The sequence below is a fragment of the Lynx rufus genome, unplaced genomic scaffold (assembly GCF_022079265.1).
Source record: "Lynx rufus isolate CCGP_SWC_20201006 ecotype Redwood Valley unplaced genomic scaffold, mLynRuf1.p SCAF_13, whole genome shotgun sequence".
NCBI classification, from domain to species: domain Eukaryota; kingdom Metazoa; phylum Chordata; class Mammalia; order Carnivora; family Felidae; genus Lynx; species Lynx rufus.
Genome location: NW_025814827.1, coordinates 66,914,090 through 66,936,764, shown reverse-complemented (window position 1 = coordinate 66,936,764; position 22,675 = coordinate 66,914,090). Strand labels below are relative to the sequence as shown.

At 35.7% G+C, this 22,675-nt stretch overlaps 1 protein-coding gene across 1 annotated transcript in view; it reads left to right on the top strand.

Moving 5' to 3' along the window:
* Positions 1 to 22,675, top strand: part of MDGA2 (MAM domain containing glycosylphosphatidylinositol anchor 2) — an 850,755-nt gene that overhangs the window by 433,843 nt on the left and 394,237 nt on the right. Inside the window, exon 3 of the mRNA XM_047075663.1 lies at positions 19,598 to 19,772. Coding sequence (XP_046931619.1) covers positions 19,598 to 19,772 — 175 coding nt within the window. The remainder of the gene's footprint in view (positions 1 to 19,597; positions 19,773 to 22,675) is intronic.

Below are 22,675 nucleotides of genomic sequence, written 5' to 3'. Positions count from 1 at the left end.
TATTTTATTTATATTTTACCTGAAATATAGTTTAGGTTTTCATGTGCAATTGATTCCAAATACTGTGAAATAAATCTTCATTTATGTCAGGATGGAACAAAGTATTCATGAGTTTTTGTGTAGTTATTGGTGTTAAATTTCTATGGGTAGAAGAACTGGTAACATTATTTACTATCAAACAGCAAACGTTTATTTTTAAACTTCATAAAATAATTTATTGAAATATAAATGCACTGGTACTTTAAATGCTGGTAATGACGCTCTTCTATAATAGTGCTTACCTGCAGCTGAAGACACACTAAAGTCTTTATGAATCCTGAAAAGTAGCTTCTGTATATTTCATGAAACCCCAGTACTGTTTTTTTTTTATGTTTGTTTGTTTGTTTGTTTTGAGAGAAAGAGAGCACAAGCCAAGGAGGGGCAAAGAGAGAGGGAGAGAGGATCCCAAGCAGGCACTGTGCTGTCAGCACAGAGCCTGATGCGAGGCTTGAACTCACGAGCTGTGGAACTGTGAGATCATGACCTGAGCTGAAACCAAGAATAGGATACTTAACCGACTGAGCACTCCAGGTATCCCTGGTACTGTTTCTCTTTCACAGAATACGAATTCTGTTTATACTCTATTGCAGATGCCACTTTTCCCTTCAGTGACCAGGGCTGACCTGTTCTCCATCATTCTTCTTTCAGTCATTAAAATTAGAGGATAGAAAAACATCATTTAAATTTGCAAATTGATAATACTTATGCAGCCAAGAGTTTGTGTCAATATATTAATTCCACTGGGTAGTTAGCTTTTATGGTGCTTATGGTACTTGAGAAATGTTGTAGCCTATAGTGGATACTGACCCAGGTAATTCGAAAGAGGAGCATTCTTCTGGAGGATCAAGGCCCCGGAGAAGACAGAGTGCTAACATTATGCTTTCACTCTGCTGGGCCTGGCTTTGAAGGTGAACCTGATCAAAGGCAGGTGACAGTGAGGAGAAAAGGTTTGCATCAGCCAGGGTTCAGTTGCAGGTAACAGAATCTGTTCTAACTAGTTTAAGTATAAATGTTAAATTGATCTAGATAATTAATTCCTTACAAAACTAATTCTAAGAACTACAAGTGAAGGCTATTAGGCTGGACCTGTAGAAATGATTCCCAGGATAACACCATAGCATTTGCCCACCAACAGAATGGCTTCCTCGATTAGAATCACAGAGTAGTTCTCTCTCCCAGCCATTAGCTTCAAGAGAAACATACGTTATTGAGAAGTCAGCTCCATAGCTGGTGACTGTTTCATAACCATGCTTACTGTGATTCATACCTGCAAAAATTGATTTTCACAAAAATACCTCTCTTCACACTTAATTTGGTTTTCAGAATTTTTATTGATAAAATCCAAATTCTGTCCACAACCTTAATGCAAGAGAATCTGGTAAATGTATTTAGTTTCCTGGCCTTTGAATTATAAGAAGGCATTTTGGTCAAAAGTTGGGACAGGTGTTAAGTGACCAATGAACTACATCCCGTGGTCATATGGGATAATCATGTGGCACAGTTTCCCAACCATCTATTTCCATAACCCATTTGATTTTTACTATATTTGTACAAAAGTCAAAATCTCTAACTTGCTATTGAAAACCTACCTTGAAGATATTTTAAAAAAAATTAAATGTTTATTTTTGAGAGACAGGGATACAGAGCACAAGCAAGGGAGGGGCAGAGAGAGAGGGAGACACAGAATCTGAAGCAGGCTCCAGGCTCTGAGCCGTCAGCACAGAGCCCAAAGTGGGGCTCGAACTCATGGACTGCAAGATCATGACTTGAGCCGAAGCCGGATGCTTAACCCACTGAGCCATCCAGGTACCCCTTTTAATGTTTATTTATTTTTGAGAGAGAGGAAAACCTACCTGGAAGCTTTTAAGTGTTGAAGATATATCCTTTCAATTCCTTGTTATTTGTGGAAACCACTCTTAGGACAAGATTCTTTGTAGACCTTTCTAACTTTAAAATTCCTGAATTTTTTTTCCTTCTTTGCTCAGCATTTAGTGTCAAGTTCCTTTTCTTACATCTTTTCCTGTCCCAGAAACAGTCCCAAAAATCCCGGGTAATTTTGTGCTTTATCCTTCATCTCCATTTCAATTAGGAAACATATTCTGGTAGAAATATAAATATGTGCAGAAAATGTTACAGTGGGTCAATAAAGTCAAATACTGTGTGCTCTTTTTACTAAGATAAAGCAGCCATCTAGTTTCACTTGCACTAGAGAGAAGTTTTCAATAGGAGTTGAATTAAAGCCACCAAAGTTGTTTACTATTAATATATCAGAGCGAGACTAAAAACAGACTCCAATTTCAGAAAGAGGGGGACCCCCACCCTCACTCTCCCATATATTAGCTGTAGGATCTTGGACAAATCATTGTATTATCTTCAGAATAAGTTGTCTCATCTATAAAATGGAGACTGTACCTAATTGATATGATTGCTGTGAAGATTAAAGGATATACCTCGATAAAGCATTTGCCTGAGAGAAACTGAGTGAACAGATATTGATGATTTTTAGTAGAAATAAAGCCCTACAGATGCTTGCTAAAATCCTGGAACTAGGATTTACTAATTGTATGGCCTTAGGAAAGTTAGTTAACCTTTTTGAATCTCAGTTATATGCAAATTTAGGATAATAGTATTTATTTGTAGGGTTGTTATAAAGATAATAATGTAGCCTATTATGGAATCCAAAGCAACTTAGTTTCCATTTCTTCCTTTTCTAATCTTTATTCAAAATTGAAACAAGTTACACATAAATTCTTGTAGTATTTAACCCCAGCACTAATCTAGTCCACTGAAATACTTCAAATGTGTACAAGATTAACATATTTCTGGATCCTGAGATGGGGCCACTTACATGAAAGTTTAAAATAGTCCTCTTTCATAGGTATTATTTTTGATGCCTCAGTTTAGTTTTGCAGGCCTTCATGTTGATAACTTCCCACCACCTGGCTGTTTCTTGAGTTCAAGTTCCAAAACTGCAACTATGACTAAAGGTCATTTGCAGCTTTGAATGTTGCAAAGTGTCTATAAAATGTGTTCTTGTTCTTACGTTTTCTAAAAGTTGCTCAATTAGTTTAGGGAAAAAGTGTGAGATAGGATTTTTACATAAAATTGAAAGTGTACCCATAGGGATTATGGGTAGGTATTAATTTCTCTTCCCAGTGCTGGTGCCTAGAAAAATGCAGAGGGACAGATAATTCACTCTAAAATATTTTCTTGGCCCAATTAAATGTAATTGGGGGGGTATTTTAGTTGAATTATTGGAAAATATGAAATGGAATCACACTGAATTATTTATTTGGTACATCTGTCTGAATTTAACTGTTAGGAGAATACTAGAATACCATAATTACAAACATCCTTGTCAAGTCTATATGCCAAAAAACATTCTCATGTTTCTGTAAGTGTGCTGGTATTTTTTTAATGCCTTAAATGGCAAAGTTCACTTGGTTATGTTATGAATAAATTTAGCTACAGCTTTAGTAGAGCACTGTTTTGGAGTGAGTAGCACAGAGCAATTTATTTTTTATTACATTTCTAATACTCTGCAGTGTCTGCAATACTGTTAATTTAGATTATATTTTATTATAAAAAACCATTAAGGAAATTACTGCTTCATTTTCAACAAGACTGAGAGTGATAGTAAGAAAAAATCCCATAAGAAACCTGTAAGGAAGATGAGAAGCTATTCAGTGGCAACTGTTTTAAAAAATGCTTAATTAGTAAAATTTGTGGTAAAATAAATATTGATCATTAAGTATAAATGTGCTAAATTTAAATCAGGGAGCTCTTTGAAAGTTCTGGAAGAAACATGGGGAAACTTAACTAGCCTCCTCTATTCACTTAGATTACAAAAAGCAAATGTTTTGGGGATATATTGTATGTCATTACCTCATCACCCCCACTTCATAAAAATGATGTATGGATGGATGATCAAGTTATAAAGGCCCAGTTTAATGATTTACTTATTTTTTAACCAATAGTCTGTTCTTTCTCTCATGAGCTGGCACTCAAATCTTTTAGATGCTTTAAATATGGCATTTCCAATGCAGGCAGTTTATTTCTTTGGGTACTTCTAGTTGTTTCTTCAGTGGTATTACCTTCAGTTTTCATTTGATAAACAGAGATCTTGGGGTGCCTGGGTGGCTCAGTTGGTTAAGTGTCCAACTTCAGCTTGGGTCATGATCTCATGGTTCTTGAGTTCAAGTGCCACTTTGAGCTCTGTGCTGACAGCTCACAGCCTGGAGCCTGTGTTGGATTTAGTGTCTCCCTCTCTCTCTACCCCTCACCTGCTCATGCTCTGTCTCTGTCCCTCTCTCAAAAATAAATAAATTTTTTAAAAGTTTAAAAAAAGGAAAAAGAAAAAAACATCTTTTATTTATAGCGTTTGCAGATGTTAAAAATGGATTTCTTATATTTTGCTTGATTTAAGTTTTTCATGACAAATGTGTTTGGCTTCTAATTTCTGAATGCAGAAGTAATAGCTTAAACAAGATAAGTGTCAATTCCGTATAGAAAATAACTGTAGATGTTGAAAACGTTGAAATGGTATGATGGTGGTATGATGGGTTCATGATGTCCATAGGGACCCATGCTTAGCACAGGACTTCTAAGGAGGTGGCTCACAATCTAAGATGGATCTTGGAGGCTCAGCTATCACATTTGAATCTGAATTAACAAGGAAGAAAAGGAAACAAGATAAGTGGGCCCATACCCTTGACTTTCAAGGAGCTTCTTTGGAAGGCCCACACAACACTTCTGCTACCAGGTGTATATTTGTATAGAAAGACTTGACCCAGCAGGCCTGAGGACACCATCCTCAGGCCTTGCTAGCAAGGTTGGCCCTTAGTTGGCATCTGGGAACTGGGATTTCAGGAAGAGTCCACCATTCTCTGATTAGAGTGGCTTACTTACTATGCCTAAATTGTTATCCAAACAATAACGTGGATGCTGAACACTTGCTTTACTTTTGGGAGTCTAGATTTTTGTGTATGCTAGGCAGAGGGTGCCTGTATGACCAGCCTTCAGTAAAACTGAGACTCTGATGCACTTTCCCAGTACACATTTCATACATGTTGTCGTAATTGAATGCTGGGAGAATTAAGTGCCTCTCGTGTGACTCCACGGAGAGGGGACTCTTGGAAGCTTGTGCCTGTTTTTCTCTGAACTTCTCCCCATCCACCTTCCCTTTTGTTAGTTTTGCTTTGTGTCCTTTTTCTTCAACATATTATAGTCACGACTAGGACTATGCCATGAGTCTTGTAAGTCCCCTGTGGTCTTAGGGACTCCTGACAAAATGTGAAAATTCAGTGAATGATTGTTTTACAACCTCTCCAGGTGGAAATCAAATTTGATAGTTGATCACAGACCTGGTATGATTCTTTTGGGAACTAAAATTAATAATATGATTTTGCATTTCTATTCACATTCTGTTTTCATCAAGGTAGCTGTGAAGCTTGGGTCTGAATGACAGGAAGGATGAAGTTGCTGTTGCCTGAGATGGAAAAGACTTAGGGAGCTGGTTTAGAGGGGAGACCAAGAGCTCATTTTGGATACATTACATTGGAGATAGCAGGCAGATGGTGGGGCCAGGAGACTGGCCTGAACTACTAATACTAACTTAGGAGTTATCATCGTGTAAATGGCATTTAGAGAATTGGAGGGGATGGCCCAGACTCAGTATAAATAGAAAAAGACCATGTTTTAGGGCTTTCAACCGTTCAGAGGTCACAAACAGGAGGCGGGACCTCCAAAAAAGCCTTAAAGCAGTGGCAGGTGAGGAAGCAGCCAAACAAATCTCTTTCCCTTCACCTTTTGGAAAACATGGAGAGTATCTTCTACATTTTTTCCTATTCTTCTACAGCTTATATGAAATGTTGTAATCTTTCAAAATTTAGATGATGGTAAAAAATGAAGTCAAAACCTTACATTTCAGTCATAGTTGGATATACTTAGCAAAGTGATTACTTTTTTTTCTACCAGCTATATTGTACTGCTGATCCATTTAGTAGTCTGTGTCCATTCTAAAACTTGGGTCGTCTATTGATAAACTACTTCATAATAGTTTTTATTTTTATATTATTTTTTCCAATATTGTTGGTTCTCTTGAATGAATTTATCTTTATGAATTCTTTTTTCCATTTATCAAAGTTGACTTGTGTCCCCTTTAATATTGCTAATTGGTAATTAAATGATGGTTCAAACACTAATTTGACACTGATAAGGTATCATTTAACATTTTCCTCTAACATCAACCCCCCATGTTTATTTTATTATTATTATTATTATTATTGTTATTATTATAATTTTTACAGTTTATTTATTTTTGAGAGAGAGACAAAGAACAAGCGGGGGAGGGGCAGAGAGGGGGAGACACAGAATCTGAAGCAGGCTCCAGGCTCTGAGCTATCAACACAGAGCCCAATGAAGGTTTCGAACTCACAAACCATGAGGTCATGACCTGAGCCAAAGTCCGAAGCTCAACCGACTGAGCCACCCAGGTGGCCGTATTTTTTTTTATTATTTTTTAATATGAAATTTATTGTCAAATTGGTTTCCATACAGCACCCATTACTCATCCCAACAGGTGCCCTCCTCAGTGCCCATTACCCATTTTCCCCTCCCTCCCACCCCCCCTTAAACCCTCAGTTTATTCTCATTTTTTAAGAGACTCTTATGGTTTGCCTCCCTCCCTCTCTAACTTTTTTTCCCCTTCTAAAGCCTCCCCCATGGTCTTCTGTTAAGTTTCTCAGGATCCACATACGAGTGAAAACATGGTATCTGTCTTTCTCTGTATGACTTATTTCACTTAGCATAACACTCTCCACTTCCATCCACATTGCTACAAAATGCCAGATTTCTTTCTTTCTCATTGCCAAGTAGTATTCCATTGTATATATAAACCACAACTTCTTTATCCATTCGTCAGTTAATGGACATTTAGGCTCTTTCTATAATTTGGCTCTTGTTGAAAGTGCTGCTATAAACATTGGGGTACAAATGCCCCTATGCATCAGCACTCCTGTATCCCTTGGGTAAATTCCTAGCAGTGCTATTGCTGGGTCATAGGGTAGATCTATTGTTAATTTTTTGAGGAACTTCCACACTGTTTTCCAGAGTGGCTGCACCAGTTTGCATTCCCACCAATAGTGCAGGAGGGTTCCCATTTCTCCACATCCCCTCCAGCATCTATAGTCTCCTGATTTGTTCATTTTAGCCACTCTGACTGGCCTGAGGTGATATCTCAGTGTGGTTTTGATTTGTATTTCCCTGATGAAGAGTGATGTTGAGCATCTTTTCATGTGCCTGTTGGCCATCTGGATGTCTTCTTTAGAGAAGTGTCTATTCGTGTCTTCTGCGCATTTCTTCATTAGATTATTTGTTTTTTGGGTGTGGAGTTTGGTGAGTTATTTATAGATTTTGGATACTAGCCCTTTGTTTGATATGTCATTTGCAAGTATCCTTTCCCATTCCAATGGTTGCCTTTTAGTTTTGTTGATTGTTTCCTTTGCAGTGCAGAAGCTTTTTATCTTCATGAGGTCCCAATAGTTCATTTTTGCTTTTATTTCCCTTGCTGTTGGAGATGTGTCAAGTAAGAGATTTCTGTGGCTGAGGTCAGAGAGGTTTTTTTCCTGCCTTCTCCTCTAGGGTTTTGATGGTGTCCTGTCTCACGTTCAGGTCCTTCATCCATTTTGAGTTTATTTTTGTGAATGGTGTAAGAAAGTGGTCTAGTTTCATTCTCCTTCTGCCTGTTGCTGTCCAGTTCTCCCAGTACCATTTGTTAAAGAGACTGTCTTTTATCCATTGGATATTCTTTCCTGCTTTGTCTCTGTCTCAAAAATAAATAAAACATTAAAAAAAATTTAAAAGGTCAACATCTTGGGGTACCTGGGTGGCTCAGTTGATTGAGTGTCTGACTTCGACTCAGGTCATGATCACACTGTTTGTGAGTTCGAGCCCCACATTGGGCTGTGTGCTGACAGCTCAGAGCCTGGAGCCTGCTTTGGATTCTGTTTCTCTCCCTCTCTGCCCTTCCCATGCTCATGCTCTCTCTCTCTCTCTCTCTCTCTCTCTCTCTCTCTCTCTCTCTATCTCTCAAAAATAAATAAACTTTAAAAAAAAGATCAGCATCTCAGTTAACTGATACTTAGTATATTGTGAGTGCCTTGTGCAGTGGGACTTTGCCTAATTTAAGTTTGCCTTGTCAGCAGAATTATAGTGCTAGGAATTCATTCAACCAACAATGGTTTTGTTAATGAGTACTATGTCCCAAGCTCTTAGGTCTGGTTCTTTGGATATAGAGCTTCAGATGAACATTCATTTGCAAGTAATTTATTAAGGAAATGCTGTCATGAGAAACTGCTAATGGGGAAGAAAGCGTGAGTGGAAAAGGAAGAAGGAGGGCTTGGGTATGATTTTAGGAGATTAGACTCAGCTTGATCCTGCAAAGAAAGTCTGGAGGACATATTATGCTTCTGAATCTATCCTGTCTGGAGGCAGGGGCTCTCGGCTTTCATATCCACTCTACTATTTCATTGCTAAGAGCCCTGGGGTGAAGGTAAACCCCAAAGCATTTCCAAGACTGCCTCTAAGAGCAAAGTGGCTTCACAGCCCAAGGACCTTCTTCCATGACAAACAGAGACTTCTAGGGAGGCATATATGGGAGGATAAAGGGGCTCTGAGAGAATCAAGCAGAACACCAGTTGCTAATTTGTGTGTGTGTGTGTGTGTGTGTGTGTGTGTGTGATCATATATACATGTGTGTGTATGTATGTATATATATATTTATATGTGTATATATAATACATATATTTTATGTATTTTACATGTATATTATATGTACATATAATACATATAATACATATTTATATGTATATATACATATACATATATATATAAATTAGGCTTTCTAGTAAAATGATTTCTGAGTGATCAGAAGGAGTTACTGAGATTAATAAGAATAGAAAAAAAGAGCTTTCAGGTCAAAAGGAGCCCAGTGTATAAAGTTAAAGAGTCACATGGTCCTGGAAGAACTGGAGCTGTGAAATGGGGGGGAAACATTTTCCTACTTTTTCAAGTATTAAAATTGTGGTATTAAAATCAGATGATGGAATAGAAAAGCATTTTGTAAATTTTTGAAGAAGTAAACTTTTGTTAATGGTTGTTCGGAGGTGATGTTTAATGTCTTGGTTATGCTCCAAAATAAAACCCTTTAATGAAGCAATCTACATTAACCCCCAGCCTTTTGTATTTATGAGCATGTATTTATTTGCACCAAGATCTACTCCCCTCTTCTATCACCTTTGGTTTGAAATAATGCCAACAGGTCCTATTGTAGTGTTCATATACATTTAGGAAGCCTGGCATTGTCACAGGTAAGCACTACATTTATGTAGTTTCTCCCACAGGTTAGTCACATAGGAGTATGTTCTTGAAAGTTTAAGTCCAAAGAAAAGCCACAGCCCAAAAGAAGATTAGAACATAAGTCTTCTTTGCTTGAAGGCATATCTAGTGTTCAGAAACACCCACGTCCTTATCCCATGCTTTTCTTCCATTTCCAGTGCAGTTGGCCATGATGATCCCCTCCCCACCATTCTGTTCTCTGGCTGGTGAGAAGATCCCTTATTGGTGTTCAAACTCACCTTTCCTTACTGTTTCTCTGAGCATATTGGCACTACATACACTGAGAAATTCTTTCCTATTTCACTGAGCACATATATCACATAGTAACTCTAACTTATAGAAATCTTTAAAGGTATCTGTTACATTGTTATTGTTATTATTATTGTTATTATTATTATTATTATTATTATTATTGGTGGTGATAGTCATATTGGTAGTAGTAGTGATCTCTAATATTTTGAGCATACTAGAAAAATGTGATGTTTTATGCATAGGGTATAGAAGTTTTTGGGTTAAATTTTTGTTGCTTTGTCAGACAATTGCAGTTCTTTTTATAAAATTAGATTTCGAAGCAAGTGTGGCATTTTGCTATAATTTATGGTAGGTGAATATGCCTTATTGAAAATTGGACCTGTATGATCTGGAGTCTGTGCCACTCAGAATTCTATTTATTGTATTAATAATTCAAAGAGAGCATATTCCCTCTGTAATTTTCCCTGATACTGATGCAAGATAAGAGGATAACCTTTATTTTCAAAACTGTAATGAACACTGTCTACTCATACTCACCTATCATAGATGTCCCTTTATATTCTTCTAGGCTGCTGCTCTGTAGCCAGCTGTATTTAGCTCCCAAAGCTCTGGTGGCAAGTCACCTGATAATTATAGCAGATCGGACGATCTTTATTATACTTTTTCTCTGGCTTACTTTTTTATTGATGAGGTAACTTTTTTCAGAGTACAACCAAGGCAGGGACAAGGCTCAGGTTTGTCTCTACAGGTTGATCTGAGTATATATGCCCTAACTCCTTGACAAATGATAGAAAGTAGCTTCAAGTCACAAATCCTCCCATTCACTAGACATTAATTAAAGGGGAGCATCCTACAAATCTGAGCATTGTCAAGGTCTAAGTCCTTATTGGGTTCATAGCATCTATGTATTACACTAGTTTAGATTTATCCAGGTCTATCTTCGATCTGTGCCTCAGGCTTTTAACATTTTCTTGAGTTATCTCAGTTCACATTGATTTTATTTAAGGTTACATAATGCTATGATGTTTCACTGTAACAAAAAACAAAGTAGAGAATTCTTTATTGGGAGTCGGATAACCCTAGGCTAAGTGTTAGGTTCTGCAACCAAAGAGGATCTCCATGTCATTTCTTCGGATTAGGTAGAGAGTTATAATAGATGTATTTCCTAATTTCTAGTATCTTTCTTTTTCTATTCATGTTATTTTATGGAAATGATTGTTTGATGTCATTGTAGCAGGATTTAAGTGCAATTGTATTTAATAATGTGGCAGATCTGAAAATTGGATATATTTTATTCCCAGTCTCAAATATCCTCTCTCCTATTTTCCAGAGTTATTGAACCATCAGATTTTAGCAGAGGGTTGGGAGGAAGGTACTATGCAGTGTAAAGAATACACTGCCCAGCCTTTCTCGTAGCTAAGGATGGAATATAATTATATGATGTTAACACAAGTGTCATGAGGCAGTGACCTAGCACTTCTTGTAGAAGACAACTGGCAGGCACTTTTGTCCTATCCTCTTTCCTTCTGCTAGAAATGGGATGTGAAAACTAGATCTGTAGCTACTATTTTGGACTTAAGTTCAAGTGACACACGGTGTGGAGGGCACCTCTAAAGAGTCTGAGTCCCTGATGGAGTCATTTTGTCCACAGTGGCCTGCCTCCTTCCAGATTTCTTTTACATGATAGAATTTAACTTTTCATCAAATATAAATCACCGTTAATTTGTCTATTTTACACCCAAATCTAATCCTTACCATTCTATCCACCAACCTCTCAAGGTACAACTCAAGTCCCATATTTCCATTCAACATATTTGTATTAGTAGTAGTACTACTAGTAGTCATGATAGTAGTAACCTATGTAGATTCTCTACTGAACTAGTTGCTAGCGATGCAGAGTTGAAATATCCAGAAAGTCTTCCTGAGGTACTTCCTATTTTATTGTTTCCACAGTGACATTCTGTATATCTCTGCCAAGCTAGCTCACAAAAATCTCTGGGAGAAGGAACTGAAAATGAAGATGAATTAGTTCTACTTGCATGGCTAAATAGTATGTTAGAGTAGAGCTCAGTAACCTACATTAAATTAAAATAAATTAGATGAGTACCTGTTTTATTTATTTATTATTCATTCATGCTTCCATTCATTCATTCATTCCTTAATATAGAAGGTACTTACACTTTATATTTTCCTCTGTGCACTCCTTTCACTGAATTCACAGATTTTGGTGTGAGATGATTTCTATTCGTTGACTTCTAGATCACTAGCAATTTTCCTTTTAATTTTCTCTTTGACAATGTAGTAGTAGTCATCTTTTGATAACTTATTTATAACTATTTAATTAAGTCTAGATAACATTGCCTGTACTATATCCGCTTTTTTTTTTTTTTTTTTTTTTTTTGGGACAGAGAGAGACAGAGCATGAATGGGGAGGGGCAGAGAGAGAGGGAGACACAGAATCGGAAACAGGCTCCAGGCTCCGAGCCATCAGCCCAGAGCCTGACGCGGGGCTCGAACTCACGGACCGCGAGATCGTGACCTGGCTGAAGTCGGACGCTTAACCGACTGCGCCACCCAGGCGCCCCTATATCCGCTTTTTTAATTGAGATATGTTTTCTAATTCCAACTACATGATCAATTTTTATAAATGTTCAATGAACATAAGAAAATGTTTATTCTGTGTATGAAAGATTTTTAAAAATATTTTATTAGTCATATGTGTTGATTTTATTTTTCATCTCCTCCTTGTCTTAGTTATTTTTTAAGTTAATAGAAAAAAACTGAACTATCTAGAACTTCCTAGTTCTCAAAGAGATGGATTGGAATTTCCTACTGCAACTGCATGTTTTTCAAATTCTTTCATTTCTAATTTTGTTTACATTATGTCTTTAGCTGCCCTGTACTTTACTGCATACCAATTAATGACAATATATTTTTGCTATCAGTTATGACTTTTGTTACGTAAAGTAATGACTTTCTTTTCCCATTAGTGTTTATATGTATGTATGCATATATATATACACACATTCTATATATATGTTATATATATTATATGTGGATAATATATATATTATATATGTACATATGTATGTGTATATATATAATATGTATTACATATTATATATTACATAGTTATATATATGTATTGTATATTGTATATGTATATATATGTACATATATAATAGCATAAAAACTTGTTACCTTTAATTCCAGTCTAACAAACTTTTTAATGGGCAAATTCAGTCTGTTCATATTTACTTTATGACTGATGCAGTTTGTTTCTATCTTACTCTATGGTTTTTATTTATTTAGAATTATATATTTCTCTTTCCCTTTTGGTCTCTTCTTTCCCATTTTATCAAATTTCTATTTATCCAATTTCTTTTCTTTCCACTCTCTCCTTTTTCTCATTTTCCCTGCCATTAATGGAGTTGTGCATTTTACTATTATTTTAATCAGACATTTATGATTTTATTATTATTTATAAACAGAATACCTACAGTTTCTTCCATAAAGAGATTTCTTCCAACTCTCCTAAAGTTTAAGGCTTTAGTATAATTTTTCTCTTCCCTTTTCCTTCCATTCCCATGAATCATTAAGTTTATTTCCCCTTTGTGTCCTGCGCTCACCCCAAACTCCAAGATTTTGCTAAGATATTACAGATCCCTTTATTCTATGACTTTTAGGTTTTAAGAAACTTTACTTAGTACTTAAGTTGTATATTACCCAGGAAAACTTTACTTACCCATTAAAGAATGGACACATATGAACTGCTCACCAACATATACTTTTCTCTGTCTTCTCTAAAACCAACCCTCAGATCCAGTTATTTTGTTGGGTGATTATTGTCTAAAATATTTTTGTCAGGTGGGTATTAGAACCCTGAGATCACTGTATGTTTTCATATCACTGAATATTTTCTTTTCACACTACATGAAAGAGATCTTGATTGTTTGATATGGAGATAGAGACCCTGCCCCTACCTTTTTCAGTAAATTCTGGTGCTATTTACACTGTTTTCAAGCAGTCAGTGTTGGGAGATGGGTTTCCTGAGGTCAAGCTGACCTTCTGTACCACCCCAGACTTATCAGTTAAAGTTAAATTTGGCTGTTAGTCACAGAAAATCCCCCCATAAGTATGATGTAAACAAGACAGAATTTTATTTCTCTCCCATGTAGAAGCCCAGGGTTATAAAGAGTTCAGGACAGGTAGGTACAACTCCATGATGTCAGAAATTCAGATTCTTCTGTTTCATTGCTTCTCTGTGCTGGACCTTGTTCCAAATCAGCTCATGGTCCAAGATAGGGGTCAGCAGAAATGTGCAGAAATGAGCAAAATGTAGATTGCTGCTTCCCTCTGAGGACACTTTTGCTCTAAGCACACTGGTAAGAATGTAGATGAATAGATAGCTAGGAAATATCATTTTTGTCTTGGGCAGCCATGTGCCTGCTGAATATTTGGGGCTCAGTTACTACAGAAGGAGAACATTGGGGAATGAGAAGGCTCTGCAAATTATAACAGTTCGTTCCTTCTGCCTGGAACTCTACACAATTTTCTCTGGAGACTTTGAAGTCACAATCTTAATGTTAGTGTATCTGGAGGTTTCTTCTCTCATCATTAGAATGTCTTTTTGTGGCTCAGTAATATTTCCATTTAGTATTTTTTTTAAAGTAGAGAAGAAGAAAAGTTTTTTCCTAAGTGATTTTCATTTTTCTCTTTTCTCTTTTAGTTTCTCTATTTTCTATATTTCACTATAGAATTGTATTATTTTTTTAAAACTTATTTATAATAAACAGTATTTGTTTATGGTAAAATAAATTTTGTAAATAAGAATTCTAAATTAAAATCTTAAAAAAGGAAACATTTTAACTATTCTTTTTTCCAGTCCCACTCATTGAGTTAATCAGTGTTAAATTTTGTGTATTTCTGTGTGTATTTCTAACAAACATATTAGTATATATGCACATGCATACATACACATGTGCTCACTTTATATGAGAATATTCCTTTAGTTCCTTTTTTATTTAATAAAACATTTTATATCTTAATCCTTTAATGCCCACATTCAGTTTAATTTTAGAATCAGTTAGTTTATAACCACTTCCCTATCATTTGATATTCAGTTGTTCCCAGTGTTCTATTACTATATATACATTTTTCTGCATTCTTATTCATGCAAATGTTAGGAAGGTAAATTTTAACCAGATAATTGCTAAGTCAAAGTGTGAATATGTTTCGATTTTTTGACATAATTTACAAAGTTTCCTTTCCAAAAGGAAGCTTCTACCAATTTGTCCTTTCAGTCTCAACTATGAAACCCCAACAATACAAAGATATTATCAGCATTTGTGACTGTTGCATCTAGAATTTATTTCAGTGTGAAGGGTGTGTTGGAGAGTCAGCTATTATTAATTATTATTATTATTATTATTATTGATATATAGTCAGTTGCCCTAACACTATTGATTAAATAATAAATGGCTGGATGTAGACATAGATATAGTTATGGCTGTTTCTCTATCCTTAAAAATCAGTGTTTCTTGAAGTGTGGTTGCTAGATCTCTAGGGGGACCCTGCGATCTTTACTGGAAGCTTATGTAGAAAATAGTATTTTTTTTTTTACTGTTGCACTTGCAGTGATGGTGCAAAGCAATGGTGGATAAAACAGGCAGCATCTTAGCACAAAACAAAGCTGTGACATTAAATTGTACTATCAGTCTGTATTCTTCTCTACTTGCTTCACTAACATGTACCCAACAGTGAAAAACAAACAAAAAAAGCAATGTCACTAAGAGTATTGTCAGTAAATCAGTAAAAATGATCAAATTTTAAGATCGTCAAAGTTGAGTACTGTATTTTTAATATTCTGTTGACAGAATAAAGAAATCCCATAAAGCATTTCTGCTGCTTCCTATAATACAGAGTTTTTCTCAAAGTAAAGGACTTGCGTGATTGAGTCTTGTACTGAACTTGCCACTTTTTTCATGGAATATAAAAAGCATGACTGTTAATACAAACTCTGGTTATTCAGACTTGGGTATTTGGCAAACATTTTCTTAAAAAATCAGGGAAGTTGATCCTCCCATTCTAAAGAAAATACCTTTGCCATATTTGTTACTAATAATAAAATTAAATTTTAAGAGGAAAATGAGAATTTTGGAAAATCTGCTCACATTAAGCATGATGGCTTCCCAACACTTAAAGACTCTTCTGAAGAGATTGGCAGTGAAATTATTAAATATGCTCTTTTTTTTTGGTATTGTGTGATGAAATGCATGAATATTTAGAAGATCTGCATAAGTCAGTGAATTCATATTTTCAAATGACTGATGTGCCATATTACACAATCATGTATGAGTGAGAGATCCATTCAAAGTGCAAGATAAACCAATGGATTTTAATGTAACAGAATAGAAAAAGTTCACTGGTATGGTTTTAGAATTCACTCTGAAAACATTAGGAAACTACCATTGTAGAGTTTTAGTGTAGTATCAAAGGAGACTATCCACAGTGATCTGAAAAGGCTACTGAAGTACTCCTCCCTTTCCAAATAAATATTGGTGTGAGGCCAGATTTTCTTCATATATTTGAAACAAAACATTTTGTAGCAACAGATTTCATGTAGAAGCTAATATGATTATCTAGTTGGCTCTTTTTCACTAAACTGGATATTAAAGAGATTTGCAGAACTATGAAACAGTTCCATTCTTGTGGCTCCTGGGTGGCTCAGTCGGTTGAGCCTCTGGCTGTTGATATCAGCTCGTGTCTTGATCCCAAAGTAGTGGGATCCTGCCCTGTTGGACTCTATGCTGAGCATAGAGCCTGCTTAGGATTCTCTCCTTCTCTCTCTCTCTCTCTCTCTCTCTCTCTCTCTCTCTCTCTCTCTTTCTTTCTCTCCCTCTGCCCTTCTCCCCAGCTCACATGCTCTCTCATTATCTCTCATAAGTAAATAAATAATTAAGATAAAATAAAATAAAATAAAGTAAAATAAAATAAAATAAAATAAAATATAAAACGGTTCCATTCTTTTTACTCAATTATTTTTGGTTGTGGAAAATATAGTCTTCTGACTAAAAATATCCCTTGTGTTATTATGTCATCAATTTATTAATATAATTTGAAATGAGTTAATAATACATAGTTTAATATTACCTCAGTTTTAATTTGTAATACAGTAATTATGAATGGATAGAATCAATCTAAATGAACAAAAGTTATTTAAGGTCTTCAACAGCTTTTAAGAATATAAGGTCATTTTAAGACAAACAAGGTTATAACTGCTGGTATGCCTCATAGTTTTTTCTCTCCCTGTTTTTCTCTCTTTTCTCTCTGATTCTGTCACACACACACGCACACACACACACAGAGGCACACACAGGCACACACACACTCACACACACTCTTACGTACTTTCTGTCTCCCCTATTGCTGAATGATTTCTAGTATTGTAACAGTATAATCCAACTTAATCATTGTATCTTAAAAATTTTTTAACGTTTTTATTTATTTTTGGGACAGAGAGAGACAGAGAATGAACGGGGGAGGGGCAGAGAGAGAGGGAGACACAGAATCTGAATCAGGCTCCAGGCTCTGAGCCATCAGCCCAGAGCCCGACGCGGGGCTCGAACTCACGGACCGCGAGATCGTGTCCTGAGCTGAAGTCGGACGCTTAACCGACTGAGCCACCCAGGCTCCCCTCTTAATAACATTTTTAATTTCTGAAAGTGCTAGGCCATTTCCAAAATTGATTTATACCGAACTTACTTTTTATAATATGAAATATATATTATTCAAAATCAATTTTAGTATTATGATAGCCAAATAAATTTGGCATCTTAATTGGAATTAATTTTTTTTTACATTTATTTATTTTTGAGAGACAGAAAAAGGCAGACTGCAAGGGGGGAGGGGCAGAGAGAGAAGGAGATACACAATCCAAAGCAGGCTCCAGGCTCTGAGTTGTCAGCACAGAGCCCAGAGGTGGGCTGCAACTCACAACCCATGAGATCATGACCTGAGCTGAAGTTGGACACTTAACTGACTGAGCCACCCAGATGCCTCTTAATTGGAATGATTTATCTTAGATTACATCTTAGAGATATCGATTATCTTAGAATTGGCATCTGTTTATGCAAGAAAAAAATATGTAATTTGTTTATTTAATCTTCTTTTTTTGTTTACTTGTAGACTCTGAAATTTGAATGAAAACATAACCCTAGATATTTCCTTGGAAATACAACTTGTCAAACCAGTGCCCTTGTTACATCTTGTCTTTCTATGAGCATATTAGTAATCAGCTTATAAATTGCTTAAAGTCAGGAGTCTTGCCATTGACTTTTGTCTATATTCCATACACGCAGAACATGTTGAATAAGAACTTGATACTTATGTTTGTGAATTACTCAGTTTTTATAAATCTCTAAGTAACATTTTCATTTCATTCACAATTAAGGACAAACATGATTATATTCATATTGATACTTTAATGATGTGGAAAACTTTTTAAAAATACTTTTAACATCATTAGATTATAAATTTTAATTAATATATAAACATAGTATAGCTAATGGGAGTATTATAGGATTTCAATTTTGTAAAATTTTTTTTTTCTACGTTTATTTATTTTTGGGACAGAGAGAGACAGAGCGTGAACGGGGGAGGGGCAGAGAGAGAGGGAGACACAGAATCGGAAACAGGCTCCAGGCTCCGAGCCATCAGCCCAGAGCCCGATGCGGGGCTCGAACTCACGGACCGCGAGATCGTGACCTGGCTGAAGTCGGACGCTTAACCGACTGCGCCACCCAGGCGCCCCTAGGATTTCAATTTTGAAGACTCAGTCTTTAGTTTCATTTTCATTTCTTCTTCTATGTTTAACCAAGGATTTCTGTCAACCACTTCTCAACCTAAAAGTAAAAACAAATGAACAAAAATATCGTATACAGCAGGGGCAAGGAGAGAAATAAAACCAAGTTGTTTTTATTTCCTATTTTTTATCACTTTACATTACCATCATGTGGCTTTGTTCAGGTTTTATAAACTAAAATACACAAAATTTGAGTTGAATGCCAGTCTTTATTGCTAGCCAAAACTAAGTCTGTTATACACAGCTGTGTTTAAAAGAATGCTATTGTTTATAATGGAGTGTTTTATATATTCAAAGTGTTTTGGCACTTTAGTAAAAATGCTGTCTTTGAAAAAGTTTGCACATTTTTTGAAAATAATTATTGATATAAAATAAATTATTTTTATCAAAACAGATATGTCATTTATGGACTTATTAAAGCAAAGCCATTAGAAAAAAACCCCAGAACTTTTAACAACCAGTTAAAAGTTATATATATATATATATATATATATATATATACATACATATACATACATACACACACACACACACACACACACACACGCATAGTCTCAATAAGCCATTAGAGTCACATGCTTAAATTATCCAAATCAAAGAGGAAATTTAAAATAAAATAATGAAGCATGTCCAAAAAGAAATTGAGAGCCTTCCTGTATTAAATAAATAAAAAGTACCTTAGAGCATTTGAAAAATACGGAAGTTTAAATTCTCAACAAAGAGAGAAACTAATCCATATCTCCAACATATTACATATGTTTAACTCCTTTTATGTTATATTTATATTGCCTTACACACTGATTAAGCTATGCATGAATTCTATGCAATTGAATAAGAATTGTATACACTACATATACTATACAATAATGGATTTGCTATCAAATTTTTATAATTCAGTTGTGCACATAAACTTAAAATTTTTTCCCAGCAATTTGCCAGGAATGGCATATAGCATCTCTGAAAGCAAACTTCAAATGAGTAATGGCTATTTGATTTTTCTTTGAGAAAACCAACCTAAAGTAACAATCTTTGTTGATGCTTGCTCAGATCAGGTGGACCAAAACAGCAGGAAGTGCCTCTGACAGATTCCAAGACTCAAGTGTCTTCAATGAGACTTTGAGGATTACAAATATTCAGCGACACCAAGGAGGCCGGTATTACTGTAAAGCAGAGAATGGCTTGGGGTCCCCGGCGATAAAGTCAATCAGAGTGGATGTGTACTGTAAGTAACTTACCCAGAAAACTATGATTAAGTCTACTATGGGTTTTCGTCTGACAACTTGAGATATATTTTCTTTTCATCTTTATGTCTTTCAGAAAAATTATGGTTTGTTCCCCCCCAAATAGCCTTCTGTTTAGTTGAGGATAAGAGTGTATAAGATAATTATAGCTCATTTAATATATTTCCTAAAGAAAGAATCTGTTTTAGAAACTTTCGTAATTTTTTGTAATAAAGTAATACATGTTAATCATTTAAGAACCAGAATAACAAGAAGACAATAAATGTTACTGATCATCCCACCCATGATTGTTAGAGTTTGAGTGTATATACCTCCTATCTTTATGTGTATGTATATAAATATATTTGTAGTTACATAAAGAAAATATTATGCGATACATACCGTAACTTGTTTTGTTAACTTTCCTTCTGTGTGAAGTCAGCTGGTCTTGTGTTTGGAAAGGCACATCGTGTAAGTGGTATTTGGATTAGCTTGTGAATGACCAAAATCTCTAGGTAGAGTCTGCTTTCAGTCCACCTCTGTGGAAAGTAACCAGTACCTTGGGCAATGCTGTGCCACCCGTAAAGTGTTTGTTGATTTATTTTGGTTGTCAGTCTCGTTTTTCCACTTTTTGCTGTTAGCAAATGGTTCTTAGGCTCATTTTTTCACATTTTGCTTTTAGCAAATATACTTAAAATATTCTTGGTCTCCTTATCTTCTTCTCCACCAAAACAAATCAAGGGCCTACTTTTCATTTCATCCTTTTGCACAGGTTTATCCATCATTCCGTTGTCTTTTTATGAGAACTTGCATTTTTTTTAACTCTCTACTAATCAGAATAAAAAAGGTTTTTTCTCCTCCAAGTAATTCAGACATAGTAACAAGTGAGGAGTTCCTGTTTCTCTGCCTTTCACTGTGTCCCTTTTGATGTGCAACAAGAGACACATTGTTAGGAAGGTGACTGGAATTATACATGATTTCTTTATCGCACCATTTGCTGAATCTTATTTAGTTATTCAGGTGACTGGGAGGTGCGTAACAGGGCTGCGTTTGTGATTCATCTTCCGCTCTTGGATGCTTGTTCCCTTCCTGGAAAAGAGGAGAGAGAAGTCCTGTCCCATTCCCTCTAGCATCTCCAGCCCCTTAGGCATCCCCTGGCATAATTTAGGCATCTGCACCCTGTGTGCATCCATGTGCATCTAGGGCACACAGGTTGGCCTTACTCATTTACCACCTAACCACAATAGAGCCTCTGGCCCTTCTCCTAATCACATATTTCCAGTTAGTTTCCTTAAAAACAAAACAAAACACTGTTTTTACTAGTTTTGTCCACATAGAATCTTTTAAAGTTTTTATTTAAATGATAGTTAGTGTAACATACAGTCAATACTAGTTTCAGGTGTACAGTTTAGTGATTCAACACTTAATGTACATCACCTGTTGCTTGTCACAAGTGCCCTCCCAAATTCCCAGCCCCTATTTTACCCATCCCCCCCACCTCCCTTCTGGTAACCACCAGTTTGTTGTCTAAAGTTAAGAGTCTGTTTCTTGGTTTGCCTCTCTTTATTTCTCTCTCTCTCTTTCACTCCTTCTCTCTTTTGCGTGTTTCTTTTGTTTCTTAAATTCCACATATGAGTGAAATCATATGGTATTTGTCTTACTTTGACCTATTTGACTTAGCATAATACTCTCTTATCTCCATCCATGTCATTGCAAATGGCAAGATTTCATTAGAAATTACATATGAACAGCCACTCTGGAAAACAGCATGGATGTTCATATATTTTGTAATTAAACTAAATTTAATCTAGTTTACCTAATTACATAATTACGTACTTCTATTATTTAACATTCTAGAGTACATTCCTGTGCTTTTTTGTTCTTATAATTTTGGTCGTGACGTTTTAAAACACACAACTTCAATACCTTAAACACGATTCTAAAATCTAAAAAGTTCTGTAAATTAAATGAGTGTATTTTATTTTGCTTTGTTGGGCGTTATTGGTAAATTTTTTCAGTGAAACCTGATGTGAACTTGTTTGATGGCAACCACTGCTCTAAAATTACTCAAATAGAAAAACAGAAAAGACTTTATGCTCTTTATTTACCCTACTTTGTATGAATAATCATATGTTTTACTCAGGAAATTATATATTTGATTACACAGTATTGCCACAGAGCCTGCTGGATGCATTACGTAATACATGGTATATGTACTGTATTATCTTCTGAAAAGCTGAAGTATTCTGAAAAACATTCCCCAAAGGTTTTGAATATGAGATTGTGACTTTCATTGCCACCACAATAGGTTTAATAATAATTTAAACAATTACATTGCTGGGTTAAAAATCAAACATAAAGGGGGAACTGACATTGTTAGGACTTAAAAAAATATTCTTTTTCTCCTCCTTTTACTACAAAGCCATCTCAGTACTATTCTGCATTATACCCACCCTTTTCCATCTGTTCACATCTCTTGCTGTCCAGACTCAGTTGCACATTTTGGTAGAAATGATAGCACTGTTCCTTGCAGCACTCCAAAGCCCCGTTGGTCTTTTAAGACTTGGGTCACCTTCAAGACAGCCAGGAATGAAAGCACTGGCTTGTTTCCTTTTTCTTTGCCTTCCTTTGGGATTTTTCCCATACAACCAGGACCTGACAAACATCTTATTCTGTCACTGAAGGGAAATGTCACTGTGATACATATCAGAGTGAAGTACTTCCAGTACTTTTCTTTGTGCCCAAGATTTATTAGAAAGCTGCCTAAAATTACTTGATTGGAGAAAATAACATGTATTAAATTGTGGACCATATGAATAAATGTGACATTGCTGAAATATAAATTTTCCAGATAATGCCTTACCTTCAGGAAAGATCTTTGTTTGTGGAATCTAGACATGTGTTC